Source organism: Vanellus vanellus (genome assembly GCF_965231255.1).
Source record: "Vanellus vanellus genome assembly, chromosome: 1".
Taxonomy (NCBI): domain Eukaryota; kingdom Metazoa; phylum Chordata; class Aves; order Charadriiformes; family Charadriidae; genus Vanellus; species Vanellus vanellus.
In genome coordinates, this window is record NC_138905.1 from 45,304,887 (window position 1) to 45,329,692 (window position 24,806).

At 36.1% G+C, this 24,806-nt stretch overlaps 1 protein-coding gene across 4 annotated transcripts in view; it reads right to left on the reverse strand.

Moving 5' to 3' along the window:
• PPFIA2 (PTPRF interacting protein alpha 2) overlaps nt 1–24,806 on the reverse strand; it is a gene marked incomplete at its 5' end in the record, with an annotated part of 340,138 nt that overhangs the window by 30,064 nt on the left and 285,268 nt on the right. For 3 of the 4 annotated variants that reach the window (XM_082485262.1, XM_082485264.1, XM_082485263.1), the window contains 11 exons: nt 2,685–2,778; nt 7,333–7,487; nt 7,751–7,881; nt 8,773–8,802; nt 11,705–11,942; nt 14,546–14,766; nt 15,241–15,376; nt 18,965–19,056; nt 21,214–21,276; nt 22,233–22,364; nt 22,731–22,814. In XM_082485262.1, coding sequence (XP_082341388.1) covers nt 2,685–2,778; nt 7,333–7,487; nt 7,751–7,881; nt 8,773–8,802; nt 11,705–11,942; nt 14,546–14,766; nt 15,241–15,376; nt 18,965–19,056; nt 21,214–21,276; nt 22,233–22,364; nt 22,731–22,814 — 1,376 coding nt within the window. Of the gene's footprint in view, nt 1–2,684; nt 2,779–7,332; nt 7,488–7,750; nt 7,882–8,772; nt 8,803–11,704; nt 11,943–14,545; nt 14,767–15,240; nt 15,377–18,964; nt 19,057–21,213; nt 21,277–22,232; nt 22,365–22,730; nt 22,815–23,240; nt 23,328–24,806 lie in introns of all 4 variants that reach the window. The other variant, XM_082485261.1, reaches the window with a different exon arrangement.

Here is a 24,806-nt window from a genome sequence, read left to right on the forward strand (position 1 = left end):
GAAAGAGAATTTTGTTGAGCTGTTAACAGGGCTGAAAGCCATTTCACTTGACTTACGTGTGTAAGAGAGAAACACAAGTTCAGCATGTGGTATTATTCCTGCTTTATAGAAAAGGCAGTTGACTCTGGGATCACTGTTTTTAAGTTTTTTGTGGGGTTTTGATTTATTTTTTTTTTTTTTTTTTTAAAGGAAGTGACAAACCCACCGTAAGCAAAGCTCTCCCGGACCTGAAATGTAATACAAAGGATTGCTTCCCTGCTTTAGCATACCCCTTAACTATGCTTTTGGTGGGCCTGGTTCTCTTGGGGTTTTAGGTCCTAACCTAAACTAGCCATAGAAATCATTACAATGTGAAGTGCTTTGCTCTCTCTGTTCCAGCGAATGGGCTCGCTGTCTCTGTAAGAGTTTGTGGAGCAGTTTTACTATCATCCTTAATGTTACACAGCATACTGTTCTCATTCGCATTGCCCAGATAAGTAATCTTGCAGCTACTGTATGTATATGAAGGCTCTACTTCCAGAGGAAGTCATGTGTTGTTAAGAGTTGGTAAAAAGGAATCTGACCAACTGAGACAAACTTTTCATTTAAATGACTTTCTGGACTGTTTCAACTTAACACTTTGAAAGGGAAGACATGCAAATACATGACTGCATTTTTTTACACGGAAATGTTTATTCTCTTACTCCCTATTGCTAGCTTGGCACCCTCATGACTATCATAATTCAGTAGAACCTCATGTAAATCTCTAACACAAAGTCTTACTTTTTCCCATACTACAGTTCCTCTACAACTATGTAATATATATATATATATATAAACTAGCAATGTATGTTAAATTTTCTCTGATAGTAAATGAAGAGGAATCTTAAAAGCAGGTGTAAGGATTTCAGAGTAAGAAGCTATGAAGGCAGACAAATCTAAAGGAACAGGGGAAAAAAATTAAACATCTTCATGACATAGGTATATAACACATACTTAGGATAAATAGTATATAGTTCAGACTAGATGAATAGCCATAGTCACAAAGGAAAGATTCCTTTCCTTCCTGCAGAGAACATTTTGACTATATCTAATCCATAAAGAACCAAGGACAGACAGACACAGGCAAAAAAAAGGAAAGATTTGAAAAGGAAAAAGCATGGAAAAGTCTAATTGTCTGAGATTAGGTAGAACTCTACTAACAGATTACCTGTGCACCTACTATTTCCAGATCCCAAACTTGGTAGGCACTCTCATATATGAAGCAGTCATGTCATGTATGTAGTTTAAAGAACAAACACATGAGAAAGTGAACAAAGTGAACACATTTGTCCTTTCAAAGTGATTTCAGTACTGTGGTACCTTCAGTCCTCAGAGGTGGAAGATAAATAGGGACTTAAAAAAAATAGATTGCTGAAAATTCAATGATGATCTTTACGAATGGTAATGACAATCTCAAAGATGCTTTCTAGATTTAATAAAAAAGCATAGTAATATACTCTTTACATCCAAATATTTCTAAATGACTAATGAGTGATAAAAATGTATAGATAAGAAATACAGGGACAAGACTCAACAACTGCAATATTTCTGTGAATGTTATTGTGAGTCTCTTAACTGAATTTAAAACGTGTCTCTCTCAGCTAGCACAATGACTGCCACTCTATCTTTAATTTTTAAATTGAGGCTGATTTAAATGGAACGCTTAGATTTGCACATTGCATGGATGTGTACATTTAAAGTTCTATTTCATCAGGAGCTTGTTATGAAAGTAGTGATTAAAAATATTCTACATATAAATTTAAAGAGAAGCTGAAATATTATCCCTAGATTCTTTGAATCAGAATTGCAAATTGTCTTGAAACTACGCAAAGGAACATTAAAAGATTGAAAGAAACCTGAACCCCCCACAAATTTTAAAAATGAGGCTTTCAGAATCCAAATAATAGCACTAACATTAATAGTTATGGATGGATGAAAAATAAACCTGTTTGTTTTCAGAATGAATTTGCAAAGTCATTTTTAAGTACAATCTTTTTTCTCTGACACCCTATAATTACACGGAAATTGTGATGCTTCCAAGAGGTTTCTTTTGTGTTTGTAGCTTTATTTTAATAGTTCTCCTTAGCTCCTGGCAGCTGCTATGAGTCAGTGTACTGGTTTTACACGGAGGTGCACCAAAGACAGCATTAAATTATTATACAGTTTGTGTGATCAAAAAGCTAGATTTCCATTTGCTGACAGGCAAAAAGAAAGTGAAGATGTGAAGGTTTACAGGGAGCCTTTGACTTCTATAGATAGAAATAATCATGTGTTTGATAGATAATACGAAAAATAATTTTATCCCTTCTGAAAAAAAAATATCTATGTAGTGAGTCATGAAATGCCTGCCTACTTTTTAATAATTGTGCAGAAGGCAAAAGGCACGAAATTAATGACAATCCAAAATAGAAAATGTGTCTTTCTCATAAATCTATGTTCTTTCACAAATGAAACAATATTGTACAATTGACAGACTCTACATATTTTTCCCTACATTTTATATGCAGCTTTAAAAACTTCTACACAGGAAAAAAACACACTAAGCGCTAAACTGTCATAGTAGATGGTCTTGCTTCTCATTACATGTCTATGTAAAATCAACATAAAACCTGACATTCGAATCAAGTTTGAGCCAATGAAAGTCACATGAAAAAGATACTCACTTTTTCTTTAGTCTTCGGTCCTTTTCTGCTTGAGTTCCAAGCTTGCCCAATCCCAGAGACTCCTGTGCTGCTGCCTCTGTTTCCATGTAACCTCCTGGAAAACGAAACAAAACAAATCCCACCGTATTTTCCCATAGCTCTTTCCCAGTTGTTCCCCTCCACAACCCTTCAATTCCCATCCCATGTGCCACCATCACCTATGTTTGTTTCCCTAAGCCGTGACATCTGGTGTTTGTGGAGAACACTTATCACCTACAGAAGTAAATGCTGGCAAGCATTTATTACACGAAAAAGAGTAGAAGTAGAGGGAAAATTTTTTTCCTCCTTGTGTTTAGCAGAAATGTATGAGAAGAGCACCCTGATCTCCTTTGCCTGTTCTTCTTTGCCTCCTAAGGCTCAGTCTCATGGTCCTAAGTAAGCAATGCCCTCACCATTTTCTAATCTTAGTTGGGAAATGTACAAATGAAAGTACTTTCTCCAGAGCTGTCTTAGTATTATTGACATAATACAGCATCACTCAATGTTGTAATACTAAAGACTTTATTTTGCTTTCACAGAGAGCCTTGGAGTCTTTGATGTCATTTTCCCTGCAAACTCCTAAGCCAGAGATGACACAAAGAATCTGACAGAGAAGTAAAAAGCCTCCTAGGCCTCCCTAATTCCTGTCAGAGTCATGGGACTATGAATAACTTGCATAGAGGGACAAGGGAAGTTTGTGGTAAGCAAGAACACCTGGACCAAAATAAAACTGTATTATAAATTAAGAACATGACCGGTACTGTATGATCCATGCCGATCATACAATATGTCCACTAATGTGACTTTCCTGGTACAGAAGTGGAAAGACACTCTGACTTTTTATCACTGCCTGGATTCATGGAAGAATGGACCAGCTCACGGAGCTGTCAGTACAGTCTCCTGGCTCTGGCTCCACGCTGTCCTCACATTTGCACGTGTCTATGTGCAGAGAAAGGGACTGAAGCACTTCTTTGAAGGCTGCTTTCCTCCTGTGCTGCTATTCAGAAGGTACGTAACTGACACAAGAAGGAAGAGGACAGTATGGTAAATGCTGGTGCTCGACTCCATTTGGCAACGGCAACTTATTTCTCAGCTAATGGATAATGAACAATTGTAGAGTGGACACTGCCATAATTAAGAAAGCACAGTATAAATGGAAAGATTTCTATTCGGATTCATTGATTTTAACCATAAAATAATGCATAAATGTTTTATAGTGAAATAGCATCACAGCCTTTTACAAGTCACATTTACACGCATCTCAATCAACTGAGGACAAAACTACTGCTGTATCATCTTTAAGATGTTAAATTAGAAAAGCCTGGGTTTAAACTGTCCATTCAAAGCAGGTGTAGGTTTTAACACTGCTGCTTTTCTAGACAGAATTTTTCTCTATTAAAGGGGGGAATACTGCAAGTCTCACAATGAGAACGATGCCTCCAGTCACAAAAGTAGAAAACATGAGTGTACACTTTGCTTTACTTCATCTGCCTTTCAAAGTCTTACAAAATATCTCATCAATTTTTTCTTGCTGACTCCGGAGTAAGTTTTAAATTTAGCAAACCACTGTAGCATTATATCGCACCTTTGTGAGAGAGGAGCTGGCAGTACGTACGGTAGGGATGGCATGAGTGCAGTGCAATGAGAGACTATCACAGATTGGAAAGTGTTCTTGGCACAATGGACTTCACCGCTAGACAAACACATCAGGCACTTGGAATAACCCGGGTACACTGTATCACACACGTGGTGATTGTGCCTCTCAGTATCTTAGGCATGCAGACGGCCATGATACCCAAAATGTAACATGGGAAGAATATTTGTCTAGTGTGGTATACCCCAAGTGAGAGAAGACTGGTTAAGTTTTAAATCAACTAACTAGCTAAAAGGCACTCGTGCTCCCTGCAACATTCCTTTTCCCTTCTCCAATAATTAAAAGAAATCTTGAAGAATCTAGAAATCTTGAATCTTGATTCTAAGAAAGATCCTCTGAGGCATGAATTTGCCTTTGAACAATAATGCAAATGGTTTAGCAGAGATGGTGAAAGTAGGAAATTATAAAATAATGGAACTCTGGCAAGTTGGCAGTTGAAAACTAATAATTTCAGAGTTTTGCATGGAACACAGAGCAAGGCAATCTGAGTGACAGCCTGGCTCTCTTGAAGTTAGTGATAAAACTTTGGAGGTTCCAATATTGCTTCTTAAATGTGAGTATATATTACATGTGATTTTAGAGATATTATAGAATTAGTTACAGAAGTATTATGTGTACTTACAGTGTATAATATCGCTGGGATCCTTAATATCCTCTGCATTGACATGAACTTTTAAAGTGCTCCTTTAAGTGGAATTGTGTGTGTGTGCAAATATACATGTAAGAAAACTAATGTTTCTGAGCCTCAGAGTTACATTTATTACGTCTGTAGTATTTGATGTGCTGTTGAAGAAAAGGAACTTTCCATATGCAAAAACATAGGAAGTATTTATCTATATCAAATTAGAATGTTTAATTTAAGCAAGAAATTAAATGACATTATTGATTTTGCATTATAAGTTTAGGTTATGAAAGCCATACAAATACACTTCAGTGCAGTGCAGTAATGATAGGATTTACTATCTAAATTTCTGTGCTACAGTACCTTACTATAAATAGAAATATTAATTATATAGCTGCACAGATAGTGTACCTGCCATGGAATTGATTCAAGTACTACCACGATTGTTATTTTTTAAATTTTGATTTGTCTTTAAAGTACTGCCATTGAATGGAAACTGCCACTCAATTTTTTTTTTGTTTGGTATCTTAAAAATTAAGGTGAGAAAAACTACTCTATAATTCAGCTGCTCAACGTCGTCTCAATTTCTAAAAACGTTTTTCTCATACTTTTTGGTCACTGATAATTTTATACATACTTGTAAACCTAATTTGCTTAATTAAAATGTGCATTATACTGCAATAATATATTTTAGCTATTTCATGAGCTGGTGTTCGGAATTACAAATGGGCTTTATCCAATTATATGTATATTTTATTAATCATGTTGAGTATTATTAAAAAAAAATAATCTATTGCCAAATTACGTTGCTCCTGAGACAATCTTTAAAGTTATTTTATTTTTGTTCAACATTACAAGGAACTGCAGGGAAGACCAACACATTTATTACATCTTTGTCCTCTATGTTCCTGAGTTACTGTGAAATCATAGATTATTATGCATAATCCATCAATATCAATAAAATTGGGTTTATGGAATGTAAATGTGAATTAATAACACAGTCTAAAGTTATAAAATTTTCCATCAGTGCAGATGGTGACACGCAGGTGTATTTGAGAGACTCATTTAATAGATTCTGAAATACATGAAACTATGAAAAAGACTCAATAAATCAGTTTTAATCTTCCCATAGTGGGAATAAAAAGGGAATTTAAATTGCAGTTAGAAATTAGTTATTTTTTTCAAGAACACAAGATTCTCACAGGCAAAGAGGAGAAATGCTGGAGTATAAATGGAGAATATTCAGTTATTTGATTTTACTCTGATACTTTGACCTTAATATTACCTTATTTTATTCCATACGATTTTAGTGATAGGTTTGTTAGTTGTGACAAGGACATGTTTTAAGATTAATTTAGTTTTTTAATTTCAGGCTTACATAATGCTTAAACTTTTACAGTTACTGCAAACTCTTAAAATTCTTTTACAGGTGTTACGTGGTCACCATGGCAGTAAAAATTTAGCACCTCACAAATTCGTACTTGCAGTATTATGCGACATCTTCGGGACGAGGAAAAAGCTAGTGTTTCTATTTTCCTGACACATCATACCAATTTGATGCTTGTGTTGGCATGTGTAAAGATACTAATCTTAATCTAGCTAAATTAGGTAGCCTAGGAATACGGACTGCAGCTAAGGATGTATTTGCTCATCTGGGCATGTGGACTATGAGCCTGGGTTTAAAAGTGTCACTTCACCTTCCATTGCTTATGCTACCTAAGGTAGTTAAATAAAGCTATGCTGTGACTGGTTTTTTTTTATTTTTGCATGTGGTATAGACATATCCTACGCAACATCACAGAGGAAAATTTTTGCCAGTAATTAATTTGACTAAGGTCTTGTGAAGGGAAGAGGGCAGAAGTAGTAAGAAAACAAAGCATTGCTGTGAGCGGCATAGAGTACGGTGAGGACATCAGTGACAGGCACTAGCAGACGTCTATTGGCACACCGAAATCTGTAAAGCAGCTACGCTTACTTGCAAGGACCTTCCATGTCACATAGTTACACTCCTTATAGTGGTCTCTTACTTACTACTTTCTCACCTTCTTGTTATTTCGGTTATTTGAGAATACGCTGTCAGTACTTTTACTTCTAATTCAAGAGAGTACTGAGGCAGTAGGTTCAGTGAAAGAGGATGACTCCAGTAATTTGCACCAGAAGTCTCCTTTCATTTGTGTTATAGCCATAGCAAACTCCTGACAAACATAATTGCTGACAGCAATGAAGTTTAATGGGAAGGTTCTGACAGACTAAAGAGAAAAATACGCAAATTGGAAAACTGAAAAGAAGCAAAAAGAAAAATGGAAAAATGACTGTGAAATGGTGATCTTGGCTTGTTACCACTATTTCCTTACTGAGCTGTCCAAGTCGAGCCTTCTCTTTTTTACCGAACAAACGTCCTATTGAAGACTTAATTCCTTTCTTCTTGGGAGCTTTGTGCAGGGAGTCCTGGCTGCTGTTGACACTGCCAAGACCAATGCTTTCTGGCTCCAATGAAGCAGGCAAACTGCTACAAAATAAAAATAAAGAAATGGAATAGATAACGTCAAACAGGTATTTTTTTATTTTCTTCTGAGCAGCTCTGCAAACAAATTAATGGGTTACAATTCAGTAATAATCTCCCCACAAGTGAAACAATCACATCTTCTTCCTTAAATGATTCAGAAACATGAAGAAAACAGGTTAATTTTGGAATATAAACAACAACATTATTTGGAAAGAATAACACGTGGTAAAACAGGGAAGTACCAATTCAAGTTACAAACATTTTACCTTCTGGCATCATTGTGGTATGAAGAAGGAAGGGTATGAGTCATTCTGATAGCTCTGGGTGTTGGAGGAGGAGAAGTTTCACATTTGATTGTGGCTTTATCTTCACGCCCATCTTCTTCAACTACTGCAATCTGGGAGAGACAGACTCCATTGAGAGCAGATTAGCTTTTCAAGAAACTTTCAACACATGTTGCATGAATTTGTCAAGTGAACTGAAGCATGTATGGATTCAAGGGCAATTTTTTGAGCGAATTTTAAAGATTCTTATTTTTGAAAGAGACTATTAGGAAAGCTCAATTGCCTAAACATGGCATGTATGTATTTTAAAGGAAAGAGGTTACACTTGGTGAAGAAATTGATTCCTTTTATGCCAAACAGGTTGATCCAGTAAAGGTCTAAACATGAAATTAACCTTATACATGAGTGGGCCTCTTGCATTGAACAGGATTATTCATGTAAACAAAGTTTCTCAGGGAAGTAAGGGAGAAGGCAAATACAGACAGAAACAGAACCACTCTCTCCATAGGTTGTTAACAGAATGGTCAGAATGCTTGCAAATAAACATGGACAAAAAGCAGTTTTGTCACAGCAAATAATGGTTTATCCTAAGTACCATCTCTTCTCACGTAAAGATAAACGCCGTATTCAGTGCCAATTCTGTAAACAACTTTATATTGCTCCAGAAGGTTTTGAGCAATCTGACTCTGGTTCCTCCAGCAACAAGAATGGCCAAAATACATTTGAAGGTAATTCTTTTGTGTCCACACTTTGTTACATGCATTCCTTTAGGTTTGGGCTGTAGGGGCTCCTACTCCAAGGTATCACTGGTTGGCCTTGATTCTATGGCTTAGCTGTGACTTTTGCAAGACTTTCCAGATAGATAGGATTAAAATTATGATGTTCAGGAATCAAATGAAAAAAAGCAGAGGAGATGCAGTGGCTGCAAGGAACCCAGTTATCTAATTATAAGAGGTTTGTGATAAATGTGTTCTCCCAAACTTTAAAAAACTCCAGTATCATACCTTTCTCCGATGTTTCCTTAGGTCACTTGGCTTAGATTAGTAACAAAAGCAGCAAAAACAACAATAAAAAAGAAGATTAATAAATCTTATTTGAGCATAACAAAATGCCACACATTCATTCTTCTCACATTCAGAAGTGGGAAGTAGAGATTTCATTCATTTAATGCTATTGACAGTATGTACTAATTATACACCTGGTATCATAACATAATATAAGCCCTCAGAAAGGGGTTATCTTATGAATCTGAACAGGCTTCCTAGAGAGGTGGTCAATGCCCCAAGCCTGTCAGTGTTTAAAAGGCATTTGGACAATGCCCTTAATAACATGCTTTAACTTTTGGACAGCTCTGAAGTGGTCAGGCAGTTGGACTAGATGATCATTGTAGGTCCCTTCTAACTGAACTATTCTATTTTATTCTAAATATGCCATTCTGGGAAAAAAAGTATATTCCTAAAGTTACAATCCTTTTCATTCTCATAAGCTTAGCAAAGAATAGAACACTGCAAGCTTATGTTAGCACTTTATATTTTTGGAGTTTCATATAAATCCTTCTACTACCCTCAACACAGAGAGTTTTTTTTAGTTTTGTCTAGTATTACAATTGTATTTGTGTCTTGCCAAGTATAAACACAAAATATCATCAACAAATACCACGCCTGAAAAAGGGGTATTTCTCTCCAGTTATCCCACCTTAATGTGACTGGTATTTTCAGTCAATGGATACAAATTCACACTTCTTCTGTACTGCAGCATTATTTGGTAGTAGAAGGCTACTAGAACATGTCTTGTTCAACTCTCTTTTCATTTTTATTTTTGGTAGATGTCTCATTCATTCAAGCAAAGGTGAAGAAACTCTGCAGAATTTATTTACTGCATGGACCTGGGCTGTGGAATCTCCTGCAGTACTGCTCCTCCAGACAAACCCTGCAGGATCATTTGGCAATTTGGGGTCTAGAGACCAGACATCTACAGAGCTCTTCCCAACTCGAAGTTTCCACTCAGATGGTGACCAATAGCCTGTTGTGTCTGTCCTCAGCCAGTAAGGAGAAGGAGGTATTCAACACTGAACTCATGCTGAAACAGTGCGGGGCAGAGGTGTCCTGAAGTGGTTGGTGAAGATGAGCAAAGTTGTGGGTTGTGCTGCTGAGTGTGCAGCAAGGCGCTACTTCTAGAGCTTATGATATGTCAAGAGTTCAATTGCAACTCATACAGACACATCCATCTGAGCTTTAGCACAGCAATAGCTGGATGCCAGTGAGGCCATGGCAACCTGAAGTGCAGAGGCTATGCTGTCATTTTGTATTTGAATCTGATGAACCTACTGACCCAAAGCCACTGTGTCCAAATCAAGGCAACCAGGCAGCGCAGTGTCTGCTGGAAATTCAGTTTAACCATTGCCGTTTATCTGTAGCCAGATGCTTAGTTTAAACAGCTGGAGAAATGGAGCCTAAATGCATATTTGGGAGGTGCTGCTCTGGTGAAGTGGGTGGCACCATGGCAGCCTGCACACCCACCTCCTCCACAATGGTCTGTGCCACCAACGTTTTCATTTCTGCTGTTCTGCAGTGGGAACTGAGGGCAGCAAAGAATCAGTGCCACAGTCTGGCAACAACTGCCAGCCCTGACCTCCTCTTGTGATAAGAAAGCTCCGTCTTTAGTTCCCAAGAAGGCAGCAAACACCATCCGAAACTGGGAGGTCTGGAAGTGGATATTGAGTAGTTGTCAGTCCCAGAAAAAGGGAGTACTCAAGCTAGATGATGGTAAAGTCCCCACTCCCAGCTGAGCAGAATGAACACCTGAGTTCCACTCCCAGCTGTTCTTAGCAACTTTCTTGGCTCAGAGAGTTAACTTCTGCTGTCTGAGATCAAAGATCATTTTCCCTCTGCCAGGAGGCTCCACAGGGAACTAGTGTTGCTGCTTCCCAGGAATGGGCCACAAGGGGACATTGGCGACATTCAGATTATCAGGGAAATAGCAAATAAAAAATGGGGTTACCCACATCCTTTTCTCCTCCCTGTATGTAGAGATCAGCAGAGTGGGCTGCTTTGATTCTTCCCTAATGCTTGGGGGGATGAATCCACCCAGGCTGCAAACTGGTTTGTTGTCCATGCTGAACACTGCACCCTGCATCTGCACTCCTATCAAATCATAATTATACATCTTGAATATGTTAACACATACGACCTTCATGTACTTGACCCTTGCACTGTTTATTTTGTCTAGGACCAAAGTTAAATTTTTTGAAAATCCCTTTTCAAATCAAACCAGACATTTCAGACTGTCTTCAAAGGAACAGTAATGTTAGAAATGCTTTGCATGAGAATTTGATAGCTTGGTATCTATTTATGTGTGCTGCTTGTAATGCTGAAATATATCAGTTAAATGAATTGTTTGAAAACAAAGCACTTACTTCAAGCGATTGATATACTGTCGTGAAGAATATATACAAAATGCTGCAAGTATAAAAGAGTATACCAAATAGAGAAGTATATCCAAATGATCACATATATGAAGTAGTAGAAGGTTTTAATGTCTTCTAGACATTTACTGGAGGTTTAGACTCACCAATGGTTCTGCAGACTACTGTGTAATAACTGTATCACTTCAGAGCTTTTCATTAGTAAACGTTTTTTCACATATAAATTGATTACAGTAATTCCAATGATCTGTTCTGTTTCTTATTAATTCTACTGCCTGTATGCTGAAGGTCCTCGATCCTCAGATCATTATGTCCCTGGTGGATCATGCAATGCTCAAAACGACAATAACAAAACCCCAAACCACCCAAATGTCTACATTCGAGAGAATTTGCTATCTCTAAGTGTGATGAAGAGGTGAATAAAGAATTAGAGAGATGAGCCATTCATACAGTGAAAAGATGAAGTATACTAGATATATCACACCTAAAATTGGCATCACAAAGTTTCTTACCAGTGTCATAACTCCCATTCTGTCCATCTCCCTGGCTGGACTGCGAGGGGTGAGTTTAGGAGTTGAGTGTCCACTGGGAGGAGATGAGCTTGCAAGTGACGATGCAGTCACTGAGCCAGTAATGGATGTACCTTGGTGGACTCTGGCTAGATTTAAGCCTTCCAGACTCACGCTGGCCACTCTGTTCTCTATCTCTTCAGCACGCAGTTCTGTCGACTCTTTCTCTTCTTGGATTAATCTGATTAAATAAAAGAAGAAAGTCATTCTATATCTCTCTGCATACCTCAAAAGCAAAAGTAAACCCCGTTTCCTTTCAAAGGAAATTTGAAAGTAAAAGCAAACAACGATGAATATCATAGATCAACTCCAAAATAATATTGAAAAGGGTATTTTTTTTCATCACCAGAATTATAAAGTTCTTTCTCTTAATTCCTCCATCCTCAAAATCTGTTTGAAAAATCTGCCGAACAGCAAGACTTGACATCTGACATTTCAGGAAGACTGGTTCCTTTGCAAAGGAGACAGTATAGGGGAGGGGGAGTTAATGATATGGTTTACCATAGGAAACTAATTCCAATCTTAAGTCAACATCATCTGATTTTCTGTTGCTAAAGCATGAACACAAATTTAAAGTCAAATGAAATTGGGCCTTTAAGAAGGGAATTGCTAAGATAATCCATATTAATAAAACAAGAGAACATGCCAAACAATTTGTCCGTTTCATCCCTACAAATTGATGAAAAAATGACAGTTGTTTCTAAAGCATTGAGTTTTTAAGTGAATTTCAATAAAATAGCTCTCTTGTTAACAAAAAATATAAGCTTCTTAACCATATGTAGCCTCAAAAGGATGCTTCCACCGGCTTCTTTAGTTCAGGTTTTTAATTGTGATTATACCTAGAATGATAAAATGTGTTTAAAATAAAACATTTGTTTATAAGTTCTTTGCCCATAAACTCATGTTAGAAGGAGCTTCTTTTGTGAAGAGGAGAAAAAATTATGAAGGGTCAAAGTTAAATGAGAGAATAGGAAGTTTGGGGAGGCTGAAACTGTGAACCAGGCTTTTATGAGTGAGCAAGTACAATAAATGAAACCATAATACATAGAAAATGGAAACCTACAAATTCAGGTGCTGTGATAAATCTTCTTCCTTAATATCCATTTCAAAATTCCTATAAAATGTCTACAGCTCTTTCTGAAATGAGGCATGTGAGGAACTTAAAGGCAAATAATAATTTGAAAGGAGTTATAACAATCCTTTTCATTTTTGTAATCTAAATTCTGAATCATCTTGTATAATAAAACAAATCTAAGGCAAAATACATTTTTAATCTCTTTTTATATCTCCAGTCATTTGATAAACTCTTATATTGTTTGTCAAGGAAAAAAAAAACAAACCAAGAAAATGGGAAATGCAGTACGTTTTATAACCATTTATACTGAAAAATATAAGCAAAAGAATACAAAATTAGTTACCTGGTTCTTAAATAATGACAGCAATGTTAGTGAAAGCCTACACTTCAGTATAAGTTCAGCAGTAAGGGAAATAAACTACTCTCATTGGACCTCCAGCAAAAATGGCTATATACAATGTGCACCCTTGCTTCCTTTTTGAGATAAAACTCTATCTAACATTTAAGTCAAGATCCTGTGTTAAGTAAAACAGTGATCTGATTCAGGATGGCACAAAGGATATCCCACTATGTCACCCGCGGGTACAATTTCTTGTGAAAACCTTTTACTGTACTACGTAATTACTTGTTAAATTGTCAAAATGCCAATGTTTTTTAAAACAAATACATTTGTTGCATCTACAGCTTCCTGAACTGGCCCCAGTGCTGACTTCTTTGTAATAATAGAAAATATAGATAAGTTTCTCTCTTTTACGTACAGTGTTTTAAGGACATTTACCCTCCCAACAACAAAATTTCTCTTTGACTATCCTGACAGCTGTAATAAGTCTTCCCTGTGAACAGAAAAGTTTTTCAGATTCAATATATTCCAATAGAGTTCTCCCTTTAAAAGTTACCTTGCTCAGAGAATAACTGAGATCTGGCAAAGGGTAATCTGGTTTTGATTATATTTCTAACCACAGTATTTCTACCTATAGCATTACCAGAAAGTCACTAATACGTTCAGTAATCTCCTCCATCTCCTTCTACAGAAACAGTTGCTAATGACAGGATGGTTTTCATACACCAAGTTTTTAAAGCTACCCTTCCTGAAAAACATGTAAGAATGCTTTAAGCCTAAAATATGGTTTCATTTATAAAACTCACTTAATTGAAATACATCATTGGATTCTCTATCACTCCATTAAATTCGCATATAAATTATTAAGATAAAGAATTCACCACTTATTTCCAAGCATTATAACCCAACTGGAGCACGAAAAATCCCATTCTATGCCCCCATAGAAAATCAAACCCGCATTTTAGAAAACATGGCTTATATGAGATAGGAATATCATAGGAATAATTATCAGAAGAAAGCATGAAGAGCACTGAAATAAAACGTTTCCGATAGGAGGTCATTAGTGAGCAAGAGGAGTCAAGCAGAACAGTGAAAAAGCCTTTGAAAAGAGGATTATGAATAGTGTTCTGTCAAATCTGCCACGTGGTAGCCTTCTCTAACATACTCCTCTTTAACTGGCCAGCAGTTCTTCACTCGGAACATTTTCTGAAAGAAATTTCTATGGCTAGGAAATGAAGATGCCATTGTTATCTTCACACAATCAGTACTCTCATATTAAAAGCAGGCACCTAATCGTTATGAGCTCATGCACTGGAGAAAGCTTGAACCTGTAATCATAAGTGCATCACAGGCAGTTCAGGCTACATACCTGATTTCTTTATTGATTGCATCTAGCTGCTCCTGAAGCATCATGGCCAGAGTCTGGGCATCGGAATGGCCGCTTGGTGACAGGAGGTCCATGGAACTGAAAAGTGTTTCTCTATCATCATCATCGATGTCGGACATTTCAGTGTCGCTTTCAAATGGATGGCTGCTCAAAACGCCAATCTGCTGGGTCCTATTCCACTCGTGATCCCCAAGTGATTTTACCTGAGCAGGAATTAGGATGTACTTGGCTTATTCCATGGAAAAAAACTACAAAGTTGAACGTCTATAAAATGGGAAAGGAAAGCAACTAACATTTAAGAATAAATTATTCAATGGTTAATTCTCCGTTACTTGCAATGCAGATGATGTAATGTATTTTCACACAGTTTCTAATGCTGTGTAAAATTAACCATCAGGAAAATTTACACAAAAAGATACCTAGAAAAGACAAACAGTCAAGTATGCTTAAACTTTGATGTCTGAACTTCAACAATTTCTGCCTTCATTTTAGTAAAACAGTACTCTTGTCTGAGTGTGTACAGAAAAAACCCTGCTATTTGGGTTTGGGTTCTTTTTGTTTGGTGAGTTGTTGGTTTGTTGTTGTTGTTTTTTTCTGAAAATACACAAACTGTAAGCTTAACAGCCTGAAATATACTCTTTTAGCAGGGAACATATGAGAAGAAATTGGGGATCAACCTTTGGTTCATCTCTGCGTACGCCCATCCTGCCTCTTCTCGGTCGCCTTATCACTTTAGTTGACCGATAATCAGACTGGCTATCAACCAGTGAGCCCACAGAATACCTCAGCTCTGCTGACGTGTCAAGGTGAGGCCTGTAAAAAGAGACACAGATATAGATTGAGAGAGTAATAGCAATAATACTAACAACAACAATCCAATGACCTTTATTCTAGGAACACAGATTTTTTTCCTTTAAACAAAAAAGTTACTATGTATCACAGAGTAAATGACAAAAACATCACAAAAAGTCATTTAAAAGTGAAAACTTGAAATCATACTATGAGGAAATTAAGGAAGAAAAAAACCCGTATAAAACCCGTATAAAACTTCAATATGAAAAAGCAAGCAGATTTCAGGACAAGATAATTAACAGAACTGGCTACTGAATGTACTGTCCTGTATATTTTTCTTCCATTACTTTCCTGAATAAATATGCCTGAGGTTACTGCAAGCACATTACATGTTCATGAATAAGGATATCTATAACTCATGCCTCCTCTAAGTCTGTGCCCCGCGTTATGAATGTATTAGTGAACTGCCTTGTGATATATAACATCGGTTATGAATGATTCATCTTTATTTGATGATGCTTTTGAGAGTTTTAATCCCCCTTTTTTTTTTATCCTGTAAACCTGGTAAGTCTTGGGAGCTTGGGGGGCGACATATACATGATAACTTCAGCATATCTTTTCTTGGCTGCAGACAAAGGTCCCTGGCCTTTCCGTCCTTGGTCAAACAGCAGCAGTAAAAGTTCCCTGCGTGCTGCAGTAGAAGCACCCTGCCCACAGGCTGTGCCACCGAGTCAGAAGAGCAAAGTCTCCGTGAACCATCTGAGCGTTCAGCCACAGCAGTGGAGACCTGAACAATTTCTAGTTCTTAAAACATAAGCAATCTCCACATAAAACTACACGAATAGCATTATTATAGTAGAAAAACAAAATGTAACATGTACTGATAAGACAACTAAATATGTATTTGTTTATAGCAACTCCTAAAAAATGTTTGACATTTCACTATCTCTAAGAGCATAAGATGAGAGTTTAATATTGTATTTACGTTATGGTTTGTTTTTGTACTTGGGTAAAATGCTTACAGTCACCTACAGACAATTTACAGGGTTCACAGCAATGTTAACAATCAGTTACAGGAAACAGAACAGGAATAAGTTTTGTTCTTAAACACCTCTCTGTGTTTTTATGCTGTTCAAGAAAATGATAGCTTTAATACTAGACATAAAAAAGCTAAGAGAATGTCTGCTATCCAAAACGAAAGAAAGACTCCAGAAAACCACGTATATCTATGCTGAAAACTGCAGGCTGTAAGCGTGACTGTTTTCCTGAGCTCTAGTTCTGTGTTTGTTTCTAAACACAGAGATTCACTTTTCCTTGAGAAGAACTTAATTTGAATTAAAGCATACTCATACTTGCAAGACTGAAGTATTGGTCTCAAATTTTATACATCACTTGAATAAAGTAAAAGTGAAAAATAAAATATTACAACTGTGGTTATTGTTTATTGATAAATGGGAAATGAAAAAAGATCATGGAAAAACACAAAAGCCCCTACTACAAGCTACTTTGACAGAGTGGAATGAAGAAACATAATTAGTGTCTGGTATTATAAGTACTGTGACAAATCTAAAATAATAATGGAAGGATTTCAAGCATTAATACAGTTTATTTTTTAAAAAATAGATACTGTAAGAAAAAAAAAATAAAAAAGGAGGTACCAGGATTCCTGAAACATAAGTATGTGCCATAGTAATCAAATCAGATATATAAAAATGTCACAGGTGCTGAATAATGTTTTAGACTTTAGGTTTTAGGTAGAGCATACATTCAGAGCTCATACCGTTGTCATGCATGTCCTTTTCTGAGCAACCATTAGTTTATATTCTCTTACACTTCCCATCATGCCTGGTAGGAACATCCATAATATTAGAAAAAAAAATATAGGATTTTACCTTTTAATAAATTCTCTAAAATTTATTTTTTTCATTATACCAATAAGAAAACTTGACAACAGTTGGCCTACAAATATCCTAAGCCCCTCCATCTGTAGCACCAGACAATAATCTTTTGGGTTTTTGTATGTTTCTCTTCTGTTATACAGTAAACCATTCAGGGCAATGATTTTTTTTTTTTTTTTAAATTTTCTGTGTTTGTCCTGTATTTGCTGTAACAGAACTGTGCTCTGATAATTGATAATCCTTGGTACCTGTGCAGCAAGTTGGCGGGAAAAAAGAAACAGCCCATGTTCCAGTCTCTGGCAGCAAATACCTATCTGCTGACCAGCTTCATTATTCTGCTGAAAGAACAAACTTCTGCAAATACAGAACTGAATATGGGCTGAGAATAATAAGTATTTAATGCTGATAGTTCCCTCTTGCTGAGAGGGGTGGTAGCTTCGCGAGGTGAGGTCATGGAAGGGGAAATATACTGCTTTAGAGGAACCTGCTGAATTCTCAAGACATTTAGACAGCTTACCAAGTTCAAACAGCCCTTTGACAAGGGCTAATCAGACTCCTGTTTAGAGAGCAAGAGTTAACGATACTCCTCTACCCAGCAAGAAGGGCTGCATTTCACCAAGGATGTCTGTTCCAAAACCATCTCTGCTGTCTCTTGCAGCAGTTTAACGGTCTATTTTCTCGCAAGCACTCTCAATAACAGTGTTGTGTGTGCCTGTAGTAACACTTACACTCTCAAAGGAGCAAAAATTTAAACAGTTCCAAGCATCACATTTTGAATTTCTGTGATTTACACTTCTCCATATATAGAAAAATATTATTCCAAGAGATAATAAAAGGTCGAAGGAGAAATCATGGCCATGTACTGAGCAAGATGCCTGAGGAAACAATGGGCAGACAATACCTGATGCAAGCAAAAAAGGTTTCCAACAAGAATTACTTCAGAGTATTACAGTGCTCTGAATTCAGTCGCGACCCATGAGCTTTGCCTCGCAGGTTTCAAAAGTTAACATGTTGCTTGTTATGAAAACAGGATATGGCATGCAGTTATCAATAAAGTAACAATTTTATTTTGAGGGATACTTGTTTTGAGGGATTCTTGAAATGAATTATCAGTTCATTTCAGCTGTTGGTAGCTACTTCTATGATACCTGTCTCCCTATTGTTCCCATATCACTTTTCCATCACAGAGAGTCATAATGTTTAATGTCCGGTTATGGTATTTTTAGCTCTCTCAGAATACTGCTTTCATCTTTAGCTGAAGATCTGTGGTGGTCAGAGATCTTTACACACTAAGCAAAGCTGACTTATTTCTTGCTAATAAAAAAAAAATTGTGAAATGTACTTGATAGAATAAATTAATATGATCATAATTACGCTGACCAGCTTCAGCATTAAAGACAATGGTTTCAATTTTATTATTAAGCCCTACTGGGAAAAAAATAGGTATTTGGATATCCTTTTGAAAACATTCCACAATTTAAAAGGCTTTCCTTAATCTCAGTAATATTTCAGTGTATACTCACTGCTATAAGGCCCCATTTACCTATGAAAAAAGTGAAAAGCAACAGTAATAATCATTGAACAGATTTTATGTTTTTAAAGAAATACAAGATATTTTTATGTGTGGTCTGAATACATCCTTGTTGTAAAGGCTTGACACTTATGTTCTATTTCAACTTAAGGTAAGGACACTTTTATCATCAAATATTACCTTGACAATGTGGGTTCGATTAAAGAACCAGCCCTCAATTTCATTTGATCCAGTTCAGATCTCAGTTTCTCAATTTCTTCAGCAAGTCTTTCCTGGAAATGAGAATAGTAAAATATACTTACTTGTGATACAAAATACATTTACTTCATGAGATATTGCTCTTGTAAAGCTAAACAAGATAAGATACACTGAATGTAGCACTGACTATAATAAAAGGCAGTGAACTCATTCAAATCTCATTGGTAATAAGACATAAGCATCAAGAGGAGTTTTTATAGCATTCTACTGTTTTCCACTAGCTGGAAGTGATGACAGGACAGGTTTGTACTTGAAACTTATTTTTTTTTCTTCCTATACAGCTAGGGTGAGGAAAAGAACAACCAGCACTCATTTGGGCACTAATTGCACCCTCTGTGCCAGACATAGCTCAGTGTGCATCATCCCATTTGCCCTTTAGAGACAGAGATTGTGTCCTGGCTTTTTTATTTACTAATACAGACACTGAGTTAGAGATAGCCACATTTTAGGTGTCTTGTTGAACTGCAGCTTTACAGCTCGCCCTTGGAAATTGATGAATCTCCGGTACGAGGTGCTGATGGTGAAAAATGACAGCGTGCCACAAAAATTGGATTTTTGGAACCAACTAACAAAAAGACTATTGACAGCAACCACTATAGAAAAAACAGCTGTTCACAAATTGTAAAAATAACACTAGTCTATTAATTAAATGAAATGAAATTAAAGAACTTTAAAACAAATTGAGAGAACATGGGATGAAGAAGTAATACTGCTGTTCCTAGAATTTAAAATGTTCAGGATTCCAAAATGCTAGGAAGGAAAACGTTCTGCACTTAATTACTATCAGATTCAGTCATTTTTATTACAGTATTTTTACACTATTTCTTGGTTGAATAGAATTACTGAGATGACTTGGTGGTTACTTGTATTATTTGCTAGTTATTTAGAGGTTGTTAATATCTGGTGTTACTTCCATCTACTGAAATTACTTCATCAGTTTCTTCATCAAAGTGGAACAAATAAACCATTCAAAGTGGGAACTTGGAAGCTCTGGAGTCAGACATATGTGGTTGTGTGTGAAGAGAACTCATCTCCAATTGCACAGAGCCGTAGCGGATGTGTTCTATTCATTTCACTTCCCACCCTTAAGCAAGAATCAATAAATATAATAAATAAAAGCATCTTTGCAAAAATAGTTTCAATACAAATGGATATTTTATAACAGATTCTTCATCTTTGTCAAGAGCTGATATGTACATTCAAGCCAGAAAAGAGACTGAAAAAGAATCAAAAGTAGCAAAATGATATAAACTTTTGTTTCAATTGATACAGCTTTAGAAATGTCCTTTTTGTCATCTAACTTAATGGTGAAATGTGATCCTAATTTTGCAACAGCTGAATCACCTTATATACATACTGTAGTAGTACAGTACAGAAATTTATTTAAAATGCCCTACAAGCTCCTTTTGGGGACTTTAATCACTCTATCTTTCTACAGGGTTATGTGAATGTAGAGGAAAACAATTTATTTGAACAGATCTTTTGGTATTGTTCTTAAAGTTCTTGATTTTGGATGTCGTATGATATAACTATATTAGTATGGAATGGAGCTGTTTTTTAAATTCTATACAATCTCTTTTTAATGGATTTGATACATTACAAAAATACTTCTGTGAATCTGAAAGCAGATACATTTGTGTATCCTACTGCACTCGAGGCAAGCATACTTCAAAACAAAATCCTAACATTTGGGATTGGAATAAATACTTATAATTAATTTGTCTGATTCACTAAACAGTATTAAGGGTTAATTTCCAATGAACTAAGAAAGGCCACTTTCAGCTATATTTAGCATAATGCCACTGCACCTGTTAAGAAGAGTTACATCAAATCAAGCAATTACATTCTGCACTATGAAAGTGTAACCAGTTATGCATACATCTCTCTTAAACAAGACTTTTTCAGAATTAAAAGTGATAGAACAAAAATTCCAGAGCCAGTGAAAGAAATATGAATTTTAGTATTGAATTCCCGAGGCTAAGATTTCAACCATAAACTTCGCTCAGGTTAGAGACCCTCAAATGATTAAAAGAATTATCATTGATGCCAGGAAGATTTTACATGCCAGCTGGATAATTAATATATGATATATATTTGAAATTACATATTTGAAAATAATAAATATATAACTTTTGATAAAAATCAGATAAAATCACAGCATTTTATAGTACCTTGTCATGTAAAGACTCTTCTAGATTTTTCCTGAAACTTTCAGATTCTTGAATCAAAACATTCTAGAAATAAAAAGGAAAAAAAAAGAGAAATAAATTAGAGATATATTAAATATCAGCTATCGCTATATACATATAGCCTCCATGTACAAGCCAGAAAAGTTCATATTCGCTAGACTTTAAAATTAAAATCCTTTAATGCTTCAGTTTGAGTATATACTGAAACTAAAACACTGGAAAGAATCTAAACATGTAGAACCATGTTCTATCAAAACCAGCAAAAACTTTGCATTTTCCTTGAAACGAGAAACTGTCACACTCTTACACAACTGTTTGTCCCAGGTTTGTCTTTTGTCAGGCCTATTTCTTGTTTTGCGTGACATTTTGTTTCAGTGATATAAACCAGAGGTACATCGTCTGGGAGGTTCTGAAATGTCCTTCTGAAAGACACTGGAGGATTCCCCTCAGATCAAACTGAAGGTGAATAAGTAGAAGAGGGAGCCGTTAAGAAGGATGAATATAAAGGTCATGTGATTTGAATTTTGCAGGGCCATTGTCTCACATCATAGAAAACCCAGAAACAACATTCCCTCTCCAAGGGCAGATGCTCCTCCTCCTGTGGTGACAGCATTTCACACTTCCCAGAGGAAGTGAGGTAAAATCAGGTTAAAATATGGGAATGACAGCACAACCGAAACATAGCTATTCCGCAGCTCTTGTCCACTTTCTCTTGCTGCCACATACCGTGTGACGCACTGGTCCTTTACAAGCTCTTCAACAGACTCCCTGCTGATAAAACAGGGAGTTATAATATTCAGCATACCCAGTTCGCAGGAGTTCTGGAATGATTCTTGAGTGCTGTCTTGAACTAAGTGTTGAATGTATAAGTTAGATCATATCTGTGGTAATATTTGGTAATACAAAATCAGCATGATGCCTCCATCCCAATAAAGGTAGAACAGTTTTCACACAGGAGAACCTTTATTAAGCTGAACTTTACACCACCCTTTGCACTGTACCTTTTCTTCAAGCGCTGCCATTCTCTCTTTTAAGTGTAGCTGCAGACGCTCATTGGATTCCGTCAAAAGTCTGTCTACAGTATCTGATAATCTTTTGTTGTGCTCCTCATTCATTTTTTCTCTTTGCCTTGCCTTTAATGTAGAATAGAAAAGACAGATTGGTAGGGTCCAAAATTAACCAGTACAGGCTTGTATCGTTAAAAAATAATAAAAAAAATACGGTAACCATAGCCATTTAAAGAAATTCCACAGGAAATGTAGTAACTGTTATTGATTAATGCACATTAATTTTTACCATCAGCAGAATACTTTAAAAGCTGCAACTAGATGTAAACGAGAATACTAAGACGGTTAAGTGAAGTGGGAAGATGCTGCCATCACTGCTATAAAGAAAACATTTACCAGTAGACAGATTTGTGTGCTGGAGTGCATAATGTAGTGCTATAATGACAAATTACAAGAAGAAAAATGCACAGAAGTTGTCTGCAATACACATACTCTTTGGAGTTCCTGATTCTTCTCTTCGAGTTGAGCTTCTAAGTGTCTCATACGTTCCTCAATGTTTCCATGTCTTTCTTCTGCCTGTAAAAAAATAGAAAGACTCTTTCTGTAATTGAAGTGGCTTTGTAAGTCTTTATCTCAGTAAAATTTAAACAAAACATAAAGCAAGCTACTACTAACTGCAAACTTAGTTTTCCAAAAAGAAACTTTATTTAAACAGGCAGCTGAACAGCATTGCTTGAAATGTGTCAGCTACAAAGGCCTGTTACATCCAAGCATCAGCAAAACATTGGAGTTATTTATGAGCAATGAAATCAGCCAAATGTAACATGCAGACTGTGCATGGTTTGAACACAAACCTGCCATCGTAAAATTGTAAGCTCCTGAAGCACTGAACTGCACGATGGTTGATTATCAATAAAAAAAAAAATAAAATAAGTTAAAGAAAATGAAAACAAATCAGATGGATTCTATTTAGCAATAGAAAGTAAAGTCCAGTAGGACTACCTTCCTACGTATGGAGATCATTTCTTGTAGTTTAGCTTCCATAACATATTGATAATCATCAGATGAGGTAGAAGAGGTTGGATCAGACTAACAAGTCAAGGAAAAGGAGAGGGACAAAATTGAAAAATCAGAACTAAAGACACTGACACTGAACAGAACACAGCACAGAATGCTTAAAAGAAAAGTGTGACTGAAAATTTAATACTTTTAACTGACAGGTTTTTAGGTGGAATAATCTACACTGATACTTGGTGAATATGATGCAGTTGACGTGGAGAAACTGAAAATAATGGAATGCTAAAAAAAGCTATCAACCTACACATGGAGGTTCAAGGTTAGTGATGGCTGGCTGATGACATATTACTACAGAGTGGATTCAAAGCAATACTATCTAATCTAATGGTTTGTTTGGAATTATGGCAAACTAAACACCACAACAGGACTCTGAGATGCCAATGTCAGAAAGTCCTTCACAATTCTTCTATAATTTTCTAGAAATGAAAACAATGCATAAATACTAAATTAATGGATCGGTCAGTTACAGGACTGTGCAATGTTATGGTACATTCCCTGATTTCTAGAAAACAGAAATAACGTCAAAAGAGACAAGGCTCAAGCTTTAGTATTCCATTTTAGAATACACTACATAAGGCCTTTCATCCAAATAAACAATACAGTTTTCATCCCTTTGAAAGGACCCACCCTGGTGGATCTCTTTGGAAGATCAAGGTCATCAGATAAAAGAAGAACCTATAAATAAAATTTCATTAATAGGAATGAAAAGTCATTACTGAGTATAGAAATTGTAATCCACCCAAAGATTCATTACTACTTCTGACAGAAGTTGACCTTAATTAGGTCATTTGTTGCAAAACATGAATATTCATGTTATTGTCATATCAAACAAGTCTATGTTACCATTCAAAATGAAAAAAAAAGCCCCTTAAAGAAAGGGAAATGCTATATTGGATTTGTTGCTATGGAAACAGGAATGTGCATACGGTGTATAGACAGTGCTACTGATGACTTCGAGTTGTGAGCTTGTGCTTGTCAAATGCTATTTCACCGTCAGATTTACCCTCTCTCAAAAAGAGATCCTGAACTCCATCTTTCAATGAGCAAACTTTAATATGTACAAGAAATACTAATCTTACAACTGTATTTTTTTTTAGTAAGACTGCTTTTCATACTGTTGTCGACTAATGTTTTATCAGAATAATTAGGAATAGATACCAAACTAATTCCAGATGTACATCATAACTTAAAAATACCCATAACTTAACCTCAGTAGTATTATCAGGACCAAAAGATCAGACAGAAAACAAGACTGTGATCTAGAGGTATATAAACATAAGCTACAGCTTTTGATATGAAGACATCCATATGAGAAAATCCTGTTTTTTATAAATACAAGAATAATGCTTAAATTTGAAGCTCACTCTATTCTTTTCAGAGTAAGCATATTCACCAAACTCAGATTCTTGAAAGATCTAAGGGAAAGTCAGTATACTTTGTAAATAAGCTCATGTAATAAGGGCAGTTATTGTTTCTGATCATGAAGCAGGT